General features: G+C 43.3%; 2 protein-coding genes across 2 annotated transcripts; one reads left to right on the plus strand and one right to left on the minus strand.

Moving 5' to 3' along the window:
• Nucleotides 1-1,228: 1,228 nt before the first annotated feature.
• On the plus strand, nucleotides 1,229-6,978 carry LOC102707040 (protein DECREASED SIZE EXCLUSION LIMIT 1). The gene is made up of 13 exons (XM_006656536.3): nucleotides 1,229-1,524; nucleotides 1,679-1,741; nucleotides 1,814-1,882; nucleotides 2,253-2,309; nucleotides 3,117-3,274; nucleotides 3,394-3,449; nucleotides 3,589-3,682; nucleotides 4,453-4,516; nucleotides 4,828-4,910; nucleotides 5,027-5,118; nucleotides 5,893-5,999; nucleotides 6,270-6,333; nucleotides 6,538-6,978. Exons 1-13 carry the CDS (start codon nucleotides 1,394-1,396, stop codon nucleotides 6,676-6,678), a joined length of 1,179 nt encoding a protein of 392 aa, XP_006656599.1. The 5' UTR covers nucleotides 1,229-1,393; the 3' UTR covers nucleotides 6,679-6,978.
• Nucleotides 6,979-17,023: 10,045 nt separating this feature from the next.
• Nucleotides 17,024-20,063, minus strand: LOC102707319 (arginine decarboxylase 1). The gene has a single exon (XM_040524849.1). The coding sequence runs from the start codon at nucleotides 19,444-19,446 to the stop codon at nucleotides 17,338-17,340; it is 2,109 nt and encodes a 702-aa protein (XP_040380783.1). The 5' UTR covers nucleotides 19,447-20,063; the 3' UTR covers nucleotides 17,024-17,337.
• Between the last annotated feature and the right edge of the window lie 320 nt (nucleotides 20,064-20,383).

The raw sequence follows: 20,383 nt of genomic DNA on the forward strand, positions 1-20,383 counted from the left end.
GGCAGCGGACGCGTGGACCGAGGCGGTTTCTTGTGACCGTTTGAGGAAACGTTTCGGGATCGGGATCGGATCCGACGGCTGCTGCTTGGCCATAGAAAGCACACGATCCGTGTGCTCGGCTTTGGTTGGTGCAGAGCTCGGGGGCACGGATCGGTGACGTGGCAGTGGGCTGTGCATGGGCCTTGTTTAGTTGGGCTGCTGTATTTGGGCCTGAGTTTCCGCTTTTGAGCTTTTGCGTACCACATAAAAAAGGTTTTTTTTTAGTTTACTTGATTTTTTTATCTCCTCGAAACTAAAACCGAATTAATTGAAACTGAATTGATTTGGTTAAGTTCTTTCACTGTTATTGTGATCTTACGTTTTAGATAACCAATATCAATAATGGAAACCTCAAAAGTATGATTCCTTGATAAAACATCTGTCCATAGAAGCCTGGTTCTTTCCAGCTTTTAATACCATACTATGGGCCCTATTTTGGAAGGTGAAGATTTTGATAAGTAGCAGATGGAAAGCAATAGCTCCATAAATATGGTAATTTCCAGCTTTGCATAACATAATATGAGCCCTATTTTGGAAGGTTAAGATTTCTACGTTAGAAGCTCTTTCAAATAACACTTGACTTTTAAAAATTTACGAATATGAAAATTGACCTAGATCCCAGAACGTGAAAAATAATCTTCTCTAGATTCTGTGAAGCCTGTTTCTCATTGGTTGTATCTGGAAATCTTAAGCTTACTAAACACGGACTTAATTTATCGCTATAGCCATATGATACTTTGGGCACGTACAAAGGTGTTTAATAGATAACTCTCTTAATCGTCACGTAAGTAAATTTGGTGACATGAAGAAAGAAAGAGAAGGATAGAAAAAAGCTATTGTCATGCATGACAATGGCTTAGAGTCGACTCTTAGCATTTATTCAAAAAAAACTTTTTTGCATGAGGTTGTATAAAAAGTAAACTAGCGTAATATAAATATTTTATTGTATTTATGTAGAAACCATATCTAACTCTACTTTTATATGTATCATTATAAAATAGGCTCTTGTGGCTGACGTGACTTAGATAGAGTCCATAACATTGAGCATGCCCTTAGAACAGGTATAATAAAATGGTGCAATAAGATACAACTAGCAGTTAGTTGAGTCTGTTATTAGCTGATATCAACAATAATCCACTTAATAACTAAAATCCAATGGGCCTAATTCACAAGAGAAGTAGACCCAATCGGCCTACCGGTGTTCCGGTGTTTCCACTCACAGCCGCCGCCGCACCCCGTGTGCGCGCGGTCGTAGCTCCGGCCGCCGCCGTCGGCTCCCTCCTCCCCCCGGCCTCCGCTGCATGCTGCCAACCCTGTTTCCTCGAGCATTCGCCACCGAAGCTTCCAGAGCCCCATGGCCATGTCCGTGCCCGAGAACCCACCACGCCGCCGCCCCGCGCCGGACCCCGTCGCGGTGCTCCGCGGCCACCGGGCCGCCGTCAACGACGTCTGCTTCCACCCCTCCCTCCCGCTCATCTTCTCCGGGTACGCGCCGCTCTCGCCGCCTCCAAACCCCTGCCCCCCTCCCGATTCCTCCATCTTAGAGGCATCTTTCTACGAGCTCCTCGTACATGTGATCGCGCTCTCTGCTAACATCTCCCCCTTTTTTTTTATCTCTTGGGTTTTGCTCATGGTGCAGCGCGGCTGACGGGGAACTGAGAGTTTGGGACACAGCAAGCCACCGCACCGTCTCCTCGGTTTGGTAACTTCTGCATCCGTGATTAAGGTTGGTTCGTTTTGGAGGGCATTGGATTGATGGCGTGCGATTTTCTAGGGCTCATGGTGGATCGGCGGGGGTGTATTCTGTCGCTTCTAGCGCCAGACTTGGAGACAAAATCATTAGGTGAGTGAGTACAGGTGAATTTTTCAGGAGTTGCTGGTTATAAGAAACATCCGTAGGTGTTATTTCGTAGAACATGTGATTGTTGTAACATACAGTTGAGCTGAGTCGGTGTTGTATTTCTCTACTGAGTTCACAGCTTTGTCAGATTGGAATTGAATTGTAAGTAGGATTGAACCTCTTATAGCATGCATGACTGTATCATCTGTTTGGATTATTCACCCAAGACAACATCAGTGCATTTTATTACACAGATGGAACATAAAAGTTCTCTTTGTTTTTTTTGGATAGTATGTTTGAGTTGTGTGCTTCTCACATTGTGATTATTCAGATTTGATTTTGATTGATGTATTTGTTTCTGATGCTGAGGCAGTCAAGGTAGGGATGGATCATGCAAATGCTGGGCAATCGAACAAGCTGGGCTTTCACGGTATGACCTTTTGCACATGAAGTGTACTAGGAGTTGGGATTGGAACTTCATTTGACTGAAACATGCCAAGGCTTGACATAATATTTTTTTTAAAAAGAGTAAAAATCATAAAGTGCTGACCTTACACATAAACTAGGATTTGATTAATATGAAATATGCTTTAGTAATGTAAATGCAAGGAGAAGAGGACATGTACATACAGATAGAAAAAGGACGTTTCGAATACTAGAAGATATACAATCCATCAAGAGAAGTCTTTGCAAGACTACTTTTACTCCTACATGCAGGCCTCATTAGGTTTGACACCTGTGATATACCATTTACTGCGTCTTCTTTACAAAGTCCATCTGCCTAGGTAATTGGATAGTTTTGAGCCCACTACCTCCTGTCATCCTCATTTTTCTGCAAGTACATCCATCAGAGCATAAGTGTTTTGCTTATAGCCTGACTGTATGTTTCTTCTTGATTATAGTCTGTAAGGCATGCACCCCATATGCTTCTTGAATATCTTATAGTTCAAAAAGAAAGAATATATATGCCAAGTGTTGTAGAATGTAGAAGCATCCTATTCTTATGCCAATGGACTTTCATATGTATGTGTTGGTAAATAGTTGAAAAAAAAAACAAAGTAGTCAAAGCCTCCTCAGTATTTTTTGATTACACCAAATCCTAATTAAGATGATACCTGCAAGGTCCAGAAGAAATATGGTAAAACACATACCTGTCAGCGTTCTTTGCTTGAGTTGTGTACTTGTGTTTCATTTGTGTTTCCATGGCATGCAAATCAAATTTTTTGGGTTCTTGCAGGAGGCCTCTATATACAATCAAAACAAGCACATATCATTTCTGCAAGATGTCACTGGTTAAGTCAACATGTTGTTCACGCAGCACACAATGTGGCTTGAGCTCTGGAACTGATGACATTGAGCCACAAAGTTGTTCAGTTACGGATGGAAGTGAACTAGGTAGCACATAATATCAGCGTCTTATTACTTTTCAAAAGAGAGAAGCTAGTCGCTTAATCCTGATTGACAAGAAATTGATGTCAGATAACTCCTTATTGACTTAATGGTGTATTTTCCAGGCACTTGCTGCAAGGGACCAAATATAATGGCAATTGCTGGTCAAGAATCGTCTGAGGTTAGTTCAAAATCTTGACTTTGAGCAAAATATGATTTGATGCAATAAATAGAACTGATTCATCGTTTTTGCGTCTACATATTTCCTTAACTCTGTTTTCAATTTTTCATGCTGTCAATAAAAAGCACAATGAATACAGGTTGAACTTTGGGACATTGATGGTGCAAGAAAAATTTTGTGCTTGCCCAAAACATGCAGTGCTAATCTGTTAGATCACCCGACCAAGCAAAGAGGTTCATCTTCTCCATTTCTGATAGTGTTGTTTGAGCTAATATTAGATGGTACATCTGGTACTGACTTTATGTCTTGCTTAGTAGAGCCATCAAGTATTTGTACTTCTAGGTTCTGGTTAGCTCCCAGTCCCCACCATATCTGTTGGTTTCACCTTTTTGTCTACCATAACGTTTATATTGGTGATAGATTAAGATCTGCATTAGTGAAAACTGTCATATACTGCATGCTGTTTTTGTACCAGGACAGATATCTTTGACATTGCCTTGGTGGATATGACTTCCTGAGCATTTCTCTATCATTAATGTATTCGAGTTAACAGAATTATTTATGAGCTGCTATTATTTTTACCCTCTTCTACAATATGGAGTGTATTCACATTATTGTAGCCTCCCTATGATGCTGTTGCATCCAACAGGAAATTACAAAATCCTGCCATCGATCCAGAAATATGTTCTTTGCAAGTAACTGGCCTTTCTGTAATCACTAACACAAAGGGTGAATAGATATCATTTGTGTATACCTCTTCCATGACATGGGACTGCATGTAGTTGAATTCTTCTCTGTGGTAGCTCAAGTTCACAAAATTGCGCATGCGCACATCACATCAGATCATCTTTTATAGCTATTGCACTGTTATGCTGCTCTACATATGCACACTGCAGGACAGCTCTAACAATCCCTTTAAGTTTCCCAATGACATTTGTTTTCCCTCTGGTTTATGCTATAAGTTATTATGTAGTCCTTGAAAACTTCATTCTGTTGACTGTAGGACTATGCATGGCTGTGCAAGCTTTCTTCCCTTATGGTGCAGGTTATGTAAATATTTTGTCAAGGTTAGTGTCCAGATAATTTTTTGGCAAGCTTGTTTTGCCTGCAACTAATGTTGAAGAATCATGTTAAACGGTTTAGGCGCGCAAATCCAAGCCCCCTCCTTTATTAACAGCCAGTACCTATACTCTTGTTTTACCACAGCAGAAAGCCTTTTATCCTAATTGGTGTTGTTTATTTTTTCCTTGCATAAAGAAAAAACAGTGTTCCTTAGCTTAACCTTTTTCTGGATTGTTCTCATAATCTCAAAATGTATCAACAATTTGAATTCATGAAATGGCTAATTTTAGTAAACCTCTGCTTCTATATTGATCAGTTACGAAGATGGAAGCACTCTTCTGTGGGATATACGAAATCCTGGTCTGCCTGTATCCTCAGTGAAATATCACTCGGAATCAGGTTGCCATCCATTCTGAATATTACCTTTTTAGTTGTTTAACCTATCCTTTTTCTCAGGATATTTATCTTTTGGTATCTGGATAAAATGTATTATCTAATACGAAACAGGTGTGCAGCTTTATCTATTGCTATCGATGGGTTATGCAATGGGGGGATCTCAGGAGGTGCTGATGATAAAATAGTCATGTTTGCTCTTGATCATCAAAAGGTATGTATCATTTTTTTTTATGTTCTGTTTCCTACCACAAAAATTTTTATTCTTATTGCGGAAGGTGCATATTCGAGTAAAAAAAATTATATTATGCGCACGCCATACCAAACAAGCCCAAGTTGACCATGATTTTATACCTTTTTCTGATGGTGTGCTAATAATTTTCACCATTTATCTCATTATCTGCAAGTCATTCAATTTTACACCCAGTATATGCTTATAATATTGTTCCTTGTATAAAGAAATAAGCTGCTAATGAGATCTTTGCATTCATTCTTTTTGTGACAATGGATTCAACATCATCTGCTATTTGCCTTCTCGACAAGGTTCAAGAGCACTTCAATTTCCTAAATGATGCAGCATACTGAAGATTCTGTTTAGCAGTCTTTCATACTCAGATGTAGGCCTAGAGTTGGATACTGGATTATTATCCTTGTGATATGTATGGCAATAACTTTTTTGGAGTTTTAAATGGAATTAAGTATATCTGTGATATGCATGCCATCTGTGATATTTGAATCTCTTCATATCCGAAGGAAGGGAGGCACATACATGCCATGGTTTTTAGTAGCTAAACGGGTATTGGTTTTTTTTTAAGGGAAGGCTACAGGCATGTAAATATTCTGCAATTCATAACAAACACTATCACAGCTGGGAAATGCATTTGCTTCTGTTGCAGTAGCATTTGCAATTGCATTAGTGAACACTGGTTTTAACTTCTGAATAAGCCATCTTTTGATTTACTGGCATGCAGTTTTGTTCCAATTACAGGGTGCGTTTATTCTCAGGAAAGAAATAAAACTTGAGCGGCCGGGTATAGCTGGTACAGCAGTTCGGCTAGACAGCAAGATTGCAGCAACCGCTGGTTGGGATCACAGGTTTGTTTTTTCCATTCTGTTCCTTGATGGGCTGATTGGGATGTTAACATAAGCCATTTTTAGTAGCTTCCTAAATCCCAAATTACCTTGCTCAAGTCAGTAGGTGCATTTACATATATTTTGATGTATATCATATATTAAAGGTGCAATGATAACTGAATGATGAGTAAAACTGTCCAAATGATGGGTCCTCTATGATTCACTAGTTCCTACAATCATGTCTTATAGTTGTTTTTTATGCAACTTTGCCATTGTTAAATTATTTTGCAGGATTCGAGTGTATAGCTACAGTAAAGGAAATGCTCTAGCAGTGCTAAAGTATCACAGTGCATCGGTATGTATTTTCTCTGATCTAATAACGTAATCTTTTAAAATTTAGCATGTTTTTCCTCAGCTCAAATGAGAACGAATCCCTATCATTCCTGATATCACCTTCTATTAATATTGCAATCGTCTTATAATCAGCTGAACTTGAGTTGCATTATCGTTCAGCCAAAACTTCTCGGAACATATAACTTTTGTGCTTACTTTTTGCTAGTGTAATGCGGTCACCTTCTCATCTGATTCCAAGCTGTTGGCATCCTGCTCGGCGGATACTACGGTTGCACTATGGGAGCTCTATCCTCCCAAAGCAGCTAGCGAAGCTGTCGTCAGAACGCGAGATGAAACATCCCAATGATTTGGCCGAGCCTTCCGTTGAGGCAATACGTCTGCTTCCTACTGGATGACCATACTCAAGCTTGTCTGCATCGTGTAAATTACGACGCATGAATTATAGTTAGCTACTTAGCTTATGATTTGTTTTAGTGTTTCTGAAAGAAATTTAGCCTGTCAATTTGACGTACAACTTGTAGTCATCTTGTGAGGATCAGAGGACAAAGATCCAAGTTAGAGCGAGTGGCCAAATCACATTGCTGGGGTGCCCACATGTAGACTTAAGAATATCGTCAAAAATTATAAGTTAAACTATTAGTAGTAACTTTGCTTGCCATTTCGAATAGCAATAGCGATAATGTGCAGTTAATTATAATGGAAATGCAAAGCGTCTGTCTCAAAGATTTTCATAGGGTGATTGGGAAAAAAACGATATATTTGTAAAAAATAAACTTCGGTATATCTTTCAAAATAAACTTTAAGTTTTTTTTTATAAGAATAAGTAGAAGTGAAAAGATGGAGGTGCATGTTGATGGGTTGGAGAATTAAACTCTGAATCCCATGGATCTAAAAAAACTAACAGACGTTTGTTGCTACGTGAGAAACACTTTATACGCACAAAATTTTCATATATAAACTTATATATAAAAGTGTAGAATCAACTTTCTAATATGATATTTTTAAAGTAGATATTTTTCTAGTATAGATACTTTGTGTTAAATTTGTTTCAAGGTACAAATTATCTATATATAAAAACAAACTATCATAAATTTGTATATATAAACTTTCTAAGCATACAAAGTGTCTGTTCGGGGTTAATGGATGCGCGAACATTCATCCATTAGCTGACCCAATGAATCCATATTCATATTCATCATTTAATAAACCTTTTATCTATACTCTTAAATAGAACTTTTTTTTTGCGCACAACAAAAGGAATAATAGCTAAATACTAAATATTCATTTAATAAACCCTTTATCCATATTCTTTAACCAACATTTTTGGTTACAACGAAATGGAAAAAAAATACTATGGGAAATGGGAAGTAGGTAAAATTATCTAGACTTGTGTAGTAACTTAACAGAGCATTGGTTAACATCATTGTAAAATCAATATTATGTGAAAACACATTTTAGTATAAATCTATTGGTATAATTTTTATACAATAAACAAACTTTTAATTTTATTAATTAATGGTTGGTCAATATATTAATTAAGAATAGTAGAGGTGTGCTGACGCTAAAACCGAAATCTTAGTTCCTACAATCATGTCTTATAGTTGTTTTTTATGCAACTTTGCCATTGTTAAATTATTTTGCAGGATTCGAGTGTATAGCTACAGTAAAGGAAATGCTCTAGCAGATATGACTTCATGCAGAAAGCCTGGTTAGGGACATATACTACTCATGAGTAATAGTAGCGCAGTACTATGTTCTAAGTCTAGTTAAAGTTTCTACATAAACAACAAACAAAGATGATCCAATGGGACTCGGATCCGCAACGTCAGAGAAGTCGAGACAACCAGGGCCGTCCATTCGGCATCAGACGACCGGAACGAGCGAGACGGCCGAATGGATTCTTGCTCAGCCCAATACAGCCAAAATAGGCCCATGAACAACCATGAGAACCAGGGTTTCACTTACCGTGTAAACCGCGGTACCGCGATCTCGCGGATCCCACACGGAAACAGTAAAAAATGTCATAAATTTGAATTTAAACTCAAGTCAGAGAGTGGTTACTGCGCGGTAACCACGGTAAGTAATTGCTGAAACAGCGCATGAAAACCGCGGTAACCATGGTTTCCCGCACGGTTTTTGCGGCTGAATCCGCGGTTACCGCGAGAAGACCACGGGTGTAATGTCAAATAAAAAACTTTAAAAAATCTAAAAAAATACATAAAAAATAGGAAAAATATTTTATGACTATATTTATGACATAGGAAAAATATGATATGTTATAGGGAACAAGAAAATTTTTACAGGACCTTTTATAAATTCTTGATATTGCAACATACAAACATACACCGTCATATCATCCTTCACCAAATAATCCACAACAATAATAAGTAACAACAACTTTATTTTGATTGCTACGTCACAACTATACCTACTACCCATTATTACGAATAAAACTATTATGTATGTACTAACATGCACGTATAATTTTTCTCCATACATATTTTTCATATATCCATCGATATATATTTGTATTTCAACATTATGTACCCTAGTGTCTCGTGTAAATTAATAGTGACTCAACACAAAATATTCTTAACCATCTTTCTATGAAATATTATTTGCAATAGCCTATTTTTTATTTTGTTTTCCGAAATTCTCGTTTATGATTTTTAATTACACCGAAAATATATTTTTTTCATAAATTTCTTTGACAAAACTATGTTATATATCAACCTATACAACATATATTTTTTCCATTAAATTTTCTCAAAATTTTTAATTTTTTCTTAAATTTACTTAGTTATCGTGGCTTACATAAATCGTACCCACGGACCACGCGGTTACCGTCGCGGTAACCGCGGGATCGTGAACCCTGATGAGAACTCTCTCATGCTCGTCGCGCGCGGGATGCCTGCTCGTTGCTCGATGATTTTGGTGGGAAAAACAGGTGCAGAACTCTCAGACGGAGGGAAAGGAAATTCTTTTTAGCTGCTGTTCTGACCTTGCGCCACTGCAAACGAAGCCTGCCGAGGCCGCCGACGAAAAACGACAAGATCTCTCCTGCCTCCGATCAACTGCTGGTTTATCTTGTACAGTACCTTGCATAAATGGCTGAACTAAGCTTCTTCTTCTCTTGCTAAGCTTCTTCTTTTGCTATGGAAGAAATGACCTATTGAAGATATAAATCAGGTCTCTGCATCAAAGTTGTGAGATGGAAGGAGATAGGTTTGTAATACGATTTTTACACACTTATTATTCACTAATCATGTGTGCACACTAGTCTCATTTACGCTGGTATTTTTCTATACAGAGATAGACTGGTGCCATCCGGATTTTTCTGTTCATGGAGGAAAAGGCTATCTCTTTCTTCGTATGGGCTGTCTAGATTTGGTTGTCTGGGGCTAAGGATGAGTCCATTCGGTTGTCTTGCTCGTTCTGGTCGTCCGATGCCGATCAGACGGGCCTGGTTGTCTTGACTTCCCTCTGACGTTGCTGGAGCGATCTGAGTCCGATCCAATGGTGTATCCTGATTCTCTTGTTGTTGATTATAGGAATAAGTCCACTCAAGTTCACTCAACTTATCGTCCAGTCTGTTTTTCGTCCTTGGACCGTAAAACCAGATACAACCGGTCCCTGAACTATCGAAACCGGCGCAAAAGAGGTACCTCGGCGGTTTTGAAGGCGGTTTTGGCTAACTTAGCGTCTATATGGCTAGTTTGACTAGATCTCTGTCCCACGTGGCATTGATATGACACTTACGTGACAATTATATATCAGAAAAACAGTAGGTCCACCTGTCAACTGCACAGAATAAATGATTTAAAAATGGTAGGCACACGTGGGCCCACAGTCAGCTACCCAAAAGAAATAAATATGGGTAGCTGACTGTGGGCCCACGTCGACCTGTCATTTTTAAATTAATTTTTGTGTGCAGCTGACATGTGGGTCCACTGTTTTTCTGATATATAATTACCATGCAAGCGTCATGTCAATGCCACGTGAAACGGAGACCTAGTCAAACTAGCCATGTAGGCGCCAAGTCAGCCAAAACCATCTTCAAAACCGTCATTGGACCTCTTTTGCACCGGTTCTGATAGTTCAGGGACCGGTTATACATGGTTTTACTGTTCAAGTACGAAAAAAATTATAAGTTAAGTGACCTCAAGTGAACTTATTCCTTGATTTTACTCCAAAACGACAGTCTCAACTCTCAAGACTTTCAGTCCATCGAGCACGAATCTGACATGGCCTTGCGACAAAGCGATCTTGCGTGGAGGCCCATTTTGGTTACTATCCACATGAGGTCTTGTTTGGATGGGCCGAAACCTCGAAGACCTTCAGAAGTTCTGAATTTCCACAGAGAGAGAGCAAGTTCAGAGCAGGTAAAGAATTCAGTAGTGTCTGACGATGGTTGACCACTTGCATTCGTTCATCTTCCATCAGCATCAAGTAGATTTATTTTTCTCCTCTCATTCTCCGCACGCATCACATCACCTAACTTGTTGAGAATTCATTCTGAAACCGGCGAGTCAAATGGTTTTATATATTCACTTAAACAATGTGGGCATTTGGTGAGCAGAAAATCTCATCAAACTGACGAGAAATTTTTGCAGACCAAATTAGATTATCATCCCGGGTTTCCAACAAAATGAAATTCTGCTAAAGCAGTAGGTACAGAACCTGTCAACCAGTTGGTCGACCCAGCGAAGCCATGACGAAAACACGGGCAACATCACGGAAAGGAACACGCAAGTTGATGAGCTCTGAGGGATCAAAATAGAGGCTCAGAATTTTGACAATGACAGAGAGTCATATGGCACAAGGGAAAGAAACAGCCAAGTGGCTATATTTGTGGAGCATGTTCAATGATGATTTCTTTTTTTTTTGTTTAAAAATAGAGAAGAAATCATGCATTGATTTTGTCAAGTAGAGGTAGGTGTGTGTGGTTCAACATATTCATCCAGTCAGGAACTAAGGATGTATTAGTGTTACTGGATAATCACTGTCCGTTTCCAAAACCAGAAAAAGAAAGAAACAAAAGGAACTAATTTTATCCTCATTTATTTCCCCTATTTATAGTGTGACTATATTTGTATGCACTTTTTTTGGGCTATATTTACACTTGCTTGGTTCTCTTCTGCAAATTAACTTGTGGCAGGAAAGATCTGCACTTGCCAGTGAAATTTCACTAGGAATTCCGTTGCATGATTGATAAATACATAAATACAGATAAATTAAAAAATTTTAGGTCAAAGATAAGGCGTTACAACTTACATCCTTCACTGAACATGTTTCAGTCAAGTTTATCTGCAGTCGATGAGCACGTGAGTTCACATTTAAGTTTCATAGACTTGTACATTATCCGATTAATAAATGCAAACGATGCCGATTAATTTTCGTTTTCTTGTTTGAGCAAGCAATACAAGTGTAAAGAATTATACTAGATAATACAACAATTTCTATCTTACCAAATACTCCTACAACCCCATTCTCTCTTGACCTGCAAAACCTGCAGGTCTTTTTTCTTTTGATGAATAAACCTGCAGGTCTTAACGGTAGTGCACTTCCAGCTCATCTTTTTAACTATGCAAATTCAATCCAATCTATAAATGGAAACCTGTTATCTAAAAAAAGACTATATGAAAATTTCTAAGTTAATCAATTAATCTTTTTTCACATGTTTTACTGCACAGGTATACCACATTGGATGATTCAGCCAACCATCGTTTAGTTGTGAGCTAATACACATAATTAAGAGTTTGACTCTCAATCATCTTTAAATATACATTTGGTGTGCTTAGCTCCAACCACCAACTTCTAATTCTTCAATTACACGTGCAGTTGCAGGAATAATTCTATTATACTACAGTTGAATCAAACTCAAGCTTCAGCTGACGAAGCTTCACTAGTCAAAACCATTTGTCTTTTGGTGTCAGTTAGCATGGCAAAGTTTCAGAGTAGGAAGTTGAACAATCCAAAGTTCAACACAGACACAGACACACCCCCTGCTTCCGATGTCGCATACGAGCGTCTCATCAACGTCTGAATTTTTGGCCGATCTCTGCTTAAAATTCTCGAGTCCATGGCGTCTCAACAACCACTGATTAGCTGGTAGCATGCATGCATCATGGTTCAGACATACATTCAGCAACCAGCAGTAGTCACTAGTGACCAACCCTTTCTCCAAGAATTCGAACAACTTGTTGTTTCAAGTCTCAGGATGAGTCACCTGCAGTCAGTCAGTTTGAACCGTACGTTTTTTCAGCAATCGGATAAGGAAACAATTTGATACTTACGGTGTGAACTGTGAAGAAAGAAAAATTGTTTCTTTCCAAGCAATTCGTTTAGATCATCCACACTTGATCTCGAGGCCACTTGTCATTTGTAACCAACTAAAAATGTACATAAGATTCCAGAATTGTACAATTTGGCAGGCACATATACTAAACCTGATCACTTGATAGATTAATAACAAGCACTCGTTTCATATTGTAAGTCTTTCTAGTTTTATCTAAATTCATTCATTGATGAATGTATATAGTGTATATATGTGTCTGGATGTATTGGCATCCATATAAATCTAGGTAATGCTAGAAAGACTTACATTATGAAACGGAGGGAGTAGATCAGTGTGTCTGTGCATGATTACTCCCAAGCTGTTCTTCAGAAAAAGAAAAAAAAAACTGTTGCAGCTGCCTGTATCAAAGTACCAAACATGTCGCAACATTGCACTAAAAAAATATTGCAGTTTGACCAGTCTAGCACATGTGTGATATCGCTCTATGTATGCATGCGTCTTGACCATTTCACCTGTGTGTCCTGAGAAGAGACCTGAACAAATTGACCATGCAGCAGGAAGCTGCTCCGTTCTTGTGGCAACTTCACATATTCTTTTACCTAATACAAATTCAGCATAACAAGCCTTGTGAAACACGAGTTGAATATTCGATGGTGTTGGTGTTCTTCTGACCATGCAGCCTCGATATGCAACGTTGACAGCCACGATCAACGCTGCAAAATAACAAGCTTAAGACGTTCCTTTTATGGACTTAGCCTAACATAGTAGAAAGAGTTCAGATATCTGAAGAAACAACTGGATGGAAATTATCGCTTTTACTCACCTAACCATGCACAGGTATGAATTCCAATATGAGGAGTCATGCTTGTGTTTAAAGAGCATGGGAATAGAATACAGATTACGTAATTCTGTTGAGTTCATGTCAGTTGTTAGTGCTTCATGAGCCACTGCTTCTTTCTGACAGTCTGATCCCTCTTGTTTTGCTTTAACCCGTCAGTTCCTTTTTATGGACTACTTTCTGCTAGAATATATGCACAAAATGAAATCGTTCACCTCAAAGAAAAGGATTAGTTCCTCGAATCCTCGTATGCCATTTGGTTACTCGTTCACGTCGTGGCTTCTGAATGTTGACCTGCCCAGAAAGGCGTTGTTCAGACAGCATCAGCTGTGAGGCTTAATGCTTCGCCACAAAACCAAAGTACAAGAGTGATTTGTCACACAATCTTGGAGGAAAAGAATCGAATAATCCCCGATAAAACCAAGAGTTACTAAACTGACACAAAGTAAAGAAATGTAAAGAAGATTCTCCAGGCATAGAGACACAAAGTCTGAAGCTACCCATGCATCTCTCAATCTCACCAGGTGTGAATTCTATCGGTCATTTCTGAAAGCAAAGACCCTGCGAGTGACGGCGAATATATTCGATCATTTCATTTTCACAGCACAGTTAAGTATACTCTGCTAGTATTACCACTAGCTAAAACAGAAAGATAAAGCTTCCGACTTCAGTCTAGAACGGCGAGTACAGTACTATATTAGCTTAGATGTGGCGTGTTCTTGTGCCTGGATAGGACATGGCCGGCAGGTATTGGATCTGGAATCTCTCCAGTGACAGTGCAGACTATCCTGCACTGCCAATCATCTGGGAGCTACTCCTAGATCTGAATTCTGAATTTCTGAATCTCTGATCCTCCCCGGCCTGGAACACACCACATGCTGGGCAGGCGATGGAGGCCGTCTGATCATCAGATAGACGGCTGAGATCGAGCAGAGTCGAGTGATTAGAATCTAACAAGTAATAAGTACTCCTCCCTAGATGCTCTGCACTGGATGGAATCATTTCATTCACTTGTGACCAGTGGCAGGACCCGGTTCTATATGTACCCCAGCCATGATGGATAAAATAGTACTACGGGCTGAAACCTGTTCCCTATGGTTCCAAAACAAGTTGATTTTCTAATAGAATTCAAATTTTGTTGCAAAATAAATTGGTTTCTACACTGTTGCTCCATCTATCCCATAATACAAGGGATTATGACCCTTTTTACAAAAATGAAGGAAATAACAATAATACAATTCATGTCACAAATAGATGTTACATGGGGAAATAAAATAGGACAAAAGTTGATCAATATGAGATAGATCCGTACAAAAGATAGTAGATAAAGAATAAAGTAGTATAAAAGTTGATTGACGAGAAATAAAGTGTTATCTTGAGACCACAAAATCTCTTATTTTTTAAAATGAATTTGAATGAAAAAAAACTTATATTATAGGATGAAGAGATTATCTATTGTCGGCCCATAAATCGGAAACTTCATTCATTCCTTCAATACCCTTCTATCTACCCATATTGTACTTTCTTGTGAATGATAGGCGATATGGTTTTTACCCTCACTACTAAATTTCTCTATGAATGCAGGGGTTAGATTTATTTTAGGACATATAGAGTACTCCTAGCCTTGTGGCATGAGCAACCACCTGTGTGGTCACAATATTGAAGCAACCCTGACCTAGTGTATATGCATGTACAGATGTTCTATTTTCATCTCCAAAGGGTTAATAAGCCACCATTCTTCTCCTGACATCTTATGGATCCCATCACAAATGCTAGTCACATCAAACAATGAGAATGGATTAAGTCTAAAAGTATCGTTAATTTTTTTAAAAAAAAGATGACATAGAGTGGTTAAGAACAAGTTCAATAGTATAGCCAACTACTAGCTCCAATTCTTCTATAGCCAATCTAATAGCCAATTCATATAATAGTTACCTACAAAACATTAGTACATAGTCCCACGTGTCATACACATATTTTATCTTGGAGCCCGTGTGTAACTGACTATAAATTAGTAGCCCACATCTCTCTTCTCTTATTTCTTTAAAATATGTTTATAGCTAGACATGCTCTAATTGCTGGTATTCTGAAGAGGCATTGCTTCTCTCTTCAGCAACAGGTGTTCAGACTTGAGAGACACTGGAACCTGAAGAATGCTGTCATGCTCCTAAATCCAACACTTGGCTGAGCCGCTCTACCTACTCCGATCCACGTATCCAGAACCTGAATCCACCGATTAAAAATTCAATCTTTTTTTCGGATATGCTACGTTCTTGTGAAGTTGTGATCTCATGTATGAAACCGAGTTCTAGGGTTCATCTTCATCTCACCTACTACGTGGTACCAACTGAGTGACACGAGAGCACACAAGGTCTGAACTGGTGCTTTTTTTTTTCTCTCATAGGATAACAGCAACATGCCAGCATCATCATCGAGTAGCAGCAAGCAGCAGCGGCGCCATTGAATGGACTGAATCCGCAGCAACCCACAACGTGAGTCTCATACACACGAATATCTCGGAGGATAATTCAGCGATTCCAGTGGCAACGGCGACATCTTCGCCCCCTGGGCTGAATCAAACCAAAACACTGGCCAAATTCGCATCATTTTGTTACTTATCAGTAGTGCTATATATATAATATAAAAAATTTAAAAACACAGTCCAAGCCAACTCATTGCCATATATTCCCTCCATTTCAGATTATAAGATTTCCTGGTTTTACCCAGATTCATTCTCGTCTCAATGTATATGTTTTACATATGCGTCTAGATGCATTAGCACGTATGAAACTAGGCAATTTCAGACAGTCTTATAATCTAAAACAGGGTGAATAATTAATAGAGCATTAACTATTAAACCATAAAAATATATTTATTTGATTTTGGAGAAAATACAAAAAAATTATTTGCACGAAACAATATGATTTATCAGTTCCGAAAATATGATGACGGATGCACGGCGAGGAAGGTGAGCCGCACGTAGGAGACGAAACAGAAGAGAGGTGGCCGTTTCTTTCCCGCCTCTTCTTCCACTCTTCCTCTTCTTCTATCCTCATCAACGCATTTGGAATCACGTTGCAGGCAGATGCAATTGCAGAATAGTTAGTTATCTTTGATCTTCTTTTGAAAAAGGTAATGGGACAAATGGAGGCACTGCTCGAGGTTTCCTTCAGAACCGAGCCGGTTGAATGAATGATTGGTTGATTTCGAAGCAAACGAACGGAAGAATCACGGCAACAGAGACACAAAGGAAGCCAAAATCAAAATCTTTTCTGGACGTTTGGATGTTACTGGAGTAGCATTATTGTCCTTGCCATGTTGAATTTTTCATGAGAGAATTGCAACGGAATGGACAAGAGGGGATGGAGATCGAGGAGATTGAGACGCCCCTACCAATTCCCCACACATCCCAATCTCATCTCATCTCATCCACTGCTGCTCAAAGATGAAATCTTTTCGACAGATTCGAAACAAAAACGACATTCTCATGATCTCATCTCATTGCATTTGACGAACATTGGTTGAAAAGATTTGTCAGGAAATGAAATGAAGCAATTAATAATCGAACGAAGACTTATTTTGTTCCTCATCTTATTGTTCTGGAATTGAAAGAAGCGAAACAGTGGACACTGACGCTTGCGAAGTAAAAAGGTGGCGCCAGAAACTCCGGCGAGACTACGGCGACGAGACGCCCGACGACAACGACCATGACACGATACAACACACTGGGCGGAGATTACCATCGGCGACGGGGACGACGACGACGACGACGACTGCTGGTAACAAACATCACCAGCGGGACAGGTACAGGGGAGGTGGAGGTGCAAGAACCACCCCTCCCATGAAGAAGCCGGCGATGGCGGCTTCAGTCACACGGTGAGCCCGCGCATGAACTCCCACTCATCATCGTCCTCCTCGGCCACGCCGGCGGCCGACCCCTCCGAGTCGCTGCTCATGCCGCTGCTCTCCCCGCTGGCCATCGACGCGGCCTCCGGGTCGAACGACAGGTACGGCATTGCGCCGAACGCTCTGGCGAGGGCGGCGGCGGTGGCGCCGTCGGTTCTCTGCTTGAGGACCTCGAACATCACCTCCGGCTCGTGCTGCATCGAGCGGAGCACGTCGGCGCAGGACGGGCCCGCCGCCGCGCGCGTGACGGCGAAGCAGTGCGGGCCGTCGCTCTGCGACACGCGCACCACGCTCGGCCCGCCGAACAGGTTGTGCAGCCCGCCGAGTGCCTCCTGGTAGGCGCCGCCGAGGAACATGCCGAGGTAGTAGCCGCGGGTGCCATGGACGGGGAGCTCGTGCAGAGGCAGGCTGTGCCTCCCGCCGATGAAGTGCTCGACCTTGCCGTCGCTGTCGCAGGTGAGGTCGGAGAGGACACCGTCGACGGCAGGGCGCTCACCGAGGCGCTGGATCGGGATGATCGGGAACATCTGGCCGATGGCCCACATGTCCGGCAGGGAGGTGAACACGGACAGGTTGATGTGGTACGTGCGCGGCGGCTCGGCGGCGCCCATGCCGCGGGCGACGATCTCGCAGAGGCTGTCAACCGCGGCGAGGTGCTCCAGCCCAAGAACACCCTCCTTGAACTGCTCGGCGCAGCGACGCTTCAGCTGGTCGGCGTAGAGAGCGCAGGTATCGAAGTCGCCGCGCACCGCCGCGGCCATGAGGTTGCGGTAGTCGGCGTGGCAGTCGTCGGTGAGCTCGTCGAGGAGGTAGCCCGTCGCCGGGTCAATGCGGCCAGGCGGCGAAGCCGAGAAGGCCTCGAACACCAGGACGGAGTGGTGCGACACCAGCGCGCGGCCACTCTCGCTGCAGATGATGGGATGCGCGACCCCCTTGCGGTCACAGACGCGGCCGACGGCGGCCACCACGGCCGCCGCGTACTCCTCCAAGCTGTATGCCACGGACATGTCGGTCTGCGCCGAGTGACTCCCGTCGTAGTCAATGCCGAGGCCTCCACCAACGTCGATGACACGCATGGCGGCGCCCAGGCGGGCGAGCTCGCAGTAGATCTGCGCGGCCTCGCCGACGCCATCGGCGAGCAGGCCGGTGGTCGGGATCTGGGAGCCAATGTGGAAGTGCAGGAGCTGGAGGCAGTCGAGCATACCAAGGGTCTTGAGCTTGGCGACGACGGAGAGAATCTGCGCGGCGTTCAGGCCGAACTTGCCCTTCTCCCCCGACGTGGAGCCGAAGTGGCCGGCGTGCTTGGTGCGCAGCTTAGCGCGCATGCCGACCACCGGGCGCACGCCGAGGCGGCGGCTGGCCTCGACGACAATGTCGAGCTCCTCCTCCTGCTCGAGCACGATGACCGTGTTGAGCCCCATGGTGCGCGCGATGAGCGCGAGAGAGACGTACTCGTCGTCCTTGTAGCCGTTGCAGATGAGCAGGGCGTCCGGGTTGCCGCGCGCGGCGAGGCAGCTCATCGCGAGCAGCAGCTCCGGCTTGGAGCCGGCCTCCAGGCCGAAGCGGAACGGCTCGCCGAACTCCACAATGTCCTCCACGACGTGCCTGTCCTGGTTGCACTTGACGGGGTACACGCCCTGGTACCTCCCGCCGTAGCCGGTGGAGCGCACGGCGTAGTCGAACGCCGCGTTGAGGGCTTCCACGCGGTGGCGGAGCACGTCTGGGAACCGCACCAGGAGCGGCAGCGGCAGGCCCAGCCCGCCTCCGGCGCGAGGGCCGGCGGCCTTGGCCACCACCTTGGCGAGGTCGATCTCCTGCCCGGGCAGCGTGGCGGCGCCGTGCGGGCGCACGGCGACGTCGCCGTCATCGTTGACGAAGAAGTACGGTGCCCCCCAGCCGTCCACGTTGTACAGCGCGGACGACAGGTCGGCCGACCACGCGGCCGCGTCCGGCTTTTCCGTCGCCGTGGCAGCCGCGGTGGGGCCCATCAGCGGCGCGGGGAAGCGTGCCGCGTCGCACGCCGCGAAGGCGTGCGCCACAGGTGCGGCAGCGTCAACGGCGAGCGCAGGCATCTCGTCACAACCGGAGAACGCTAGAATCCACAGAAAAAAAGTTAGCCTTTTTTTTTGTTGTTATTTCTTCTCCTGTAAATCTGTTGTCTGTTTGGGTGGCGTTAGCGGCGAAGAATCAAAACGAAAAAGAATGAGGTGAGGTGGTGGATGGATGGATGGATCGATCTATCAGCAGCAAGAACAAGAAAGAGATCGAAAGAAACAAAAGAAACAAAGAAACGAAAAACTGGGAGGGGCAAGATTGTATCAAGGATGCCAAAAGAGAAAGTTCTGGAACGGGAGGTAGAAGAACTCTAGGACGGGATTTTGGATCCTGTTGTGAGGAAGGGGGCTTTGAAAGCCGCCGAGGCCGGAGCCCCGGCTACCCCCGCAAACGAAGCAGGCTGGGGGAGCGCGCGCGGCGGAGGAGGAGTCGTCGCCGGTGGTGGAGCTCGGGCACCCCACGCCGGCGGTCAGGACAGAGCCTCGACGAAGGCGGCCACCACCACCAGCAGAAAGCGCACGGTGGCACCCCTCGCCGGTAGCTCGTCGGAGCCGAGGACGACGGCCGCGGCAATCGTGAGGCGGAGCAGCGACGACGAGAGAGGGGGAGGGAGAGATGCGAAATGCGCGGCCGCGTCGTTGGATGCGAGGGTTGCGGGTGGGCGTGGAGCCGCTTTTATAGCGCCCCCTCGCGGGCCGGCCGGCTACTCGGCCCATGGGCCCCACCCCCCGCCCCGTTCTGTTGGTGGCGGCGGCGGCGGGCGTCCACGAAAACGTAAAAACTCTCCCCTCTCTCGCGTTTTTTCTCTCCGTTTTAGCGTCCGCGAACCAACGCGCGCGAACGGGCGGTAGGTGCGGTTTGACCCCTGACGAACCGGGGCCCCGGCCGCAGCGACGCGCGGCCGGTGGTGGTTGGGGTCGCGGACACCGCCCGGCAATCGCTGCACACCCGCTT

The sequence above is a fragment of the Oryza brachyantha genome, chromosome 6 (assembly GCF_000231095.2).
Source record: "Oryza brachyantha chromosome 6, ObraRS2, whole genome shotgun sequence".
Classification (NCBI taxonomy): domain Eukaryota; kingdom Viridiplantae; phylum Streptophyta; class Magnoliopsida; order Poales; family Poaceae; genus Oryza; species Oryza brachyantha.

Bases quoted from the DNA above. Each gene is read 5' to 3' on its own strand.
- LOC102707319 (XM_040524849.1), bottom strand. From the start codon at position 19,446: ATGCCTGCGCTCGCCGTTGACGCTGCCGCACCTGTGGCGCACGCCTTC.
- LOC102707040 (XM_006656536.3), top strand. From the start codon at position 1,394: ATGGCCATGTCCGTGCCCGAGAACCCACCACGCCGCCGCCCCGCGCCG. The intron at 1,742-1,813 runs GTAACTTCTGCA...GCGATTTTCTAG, and splicing joins CGCACCGTCTCCTCGGTTTG to GGCTCATGGTGGATCGGCGG. The intron at 4,911-5,026 runs GTTGCCATCCAT...ACAGGTGTGCAG, and splicing joins GAAATATCACTCGGAATCAG to CTTTATCTATTGCTATCGAT.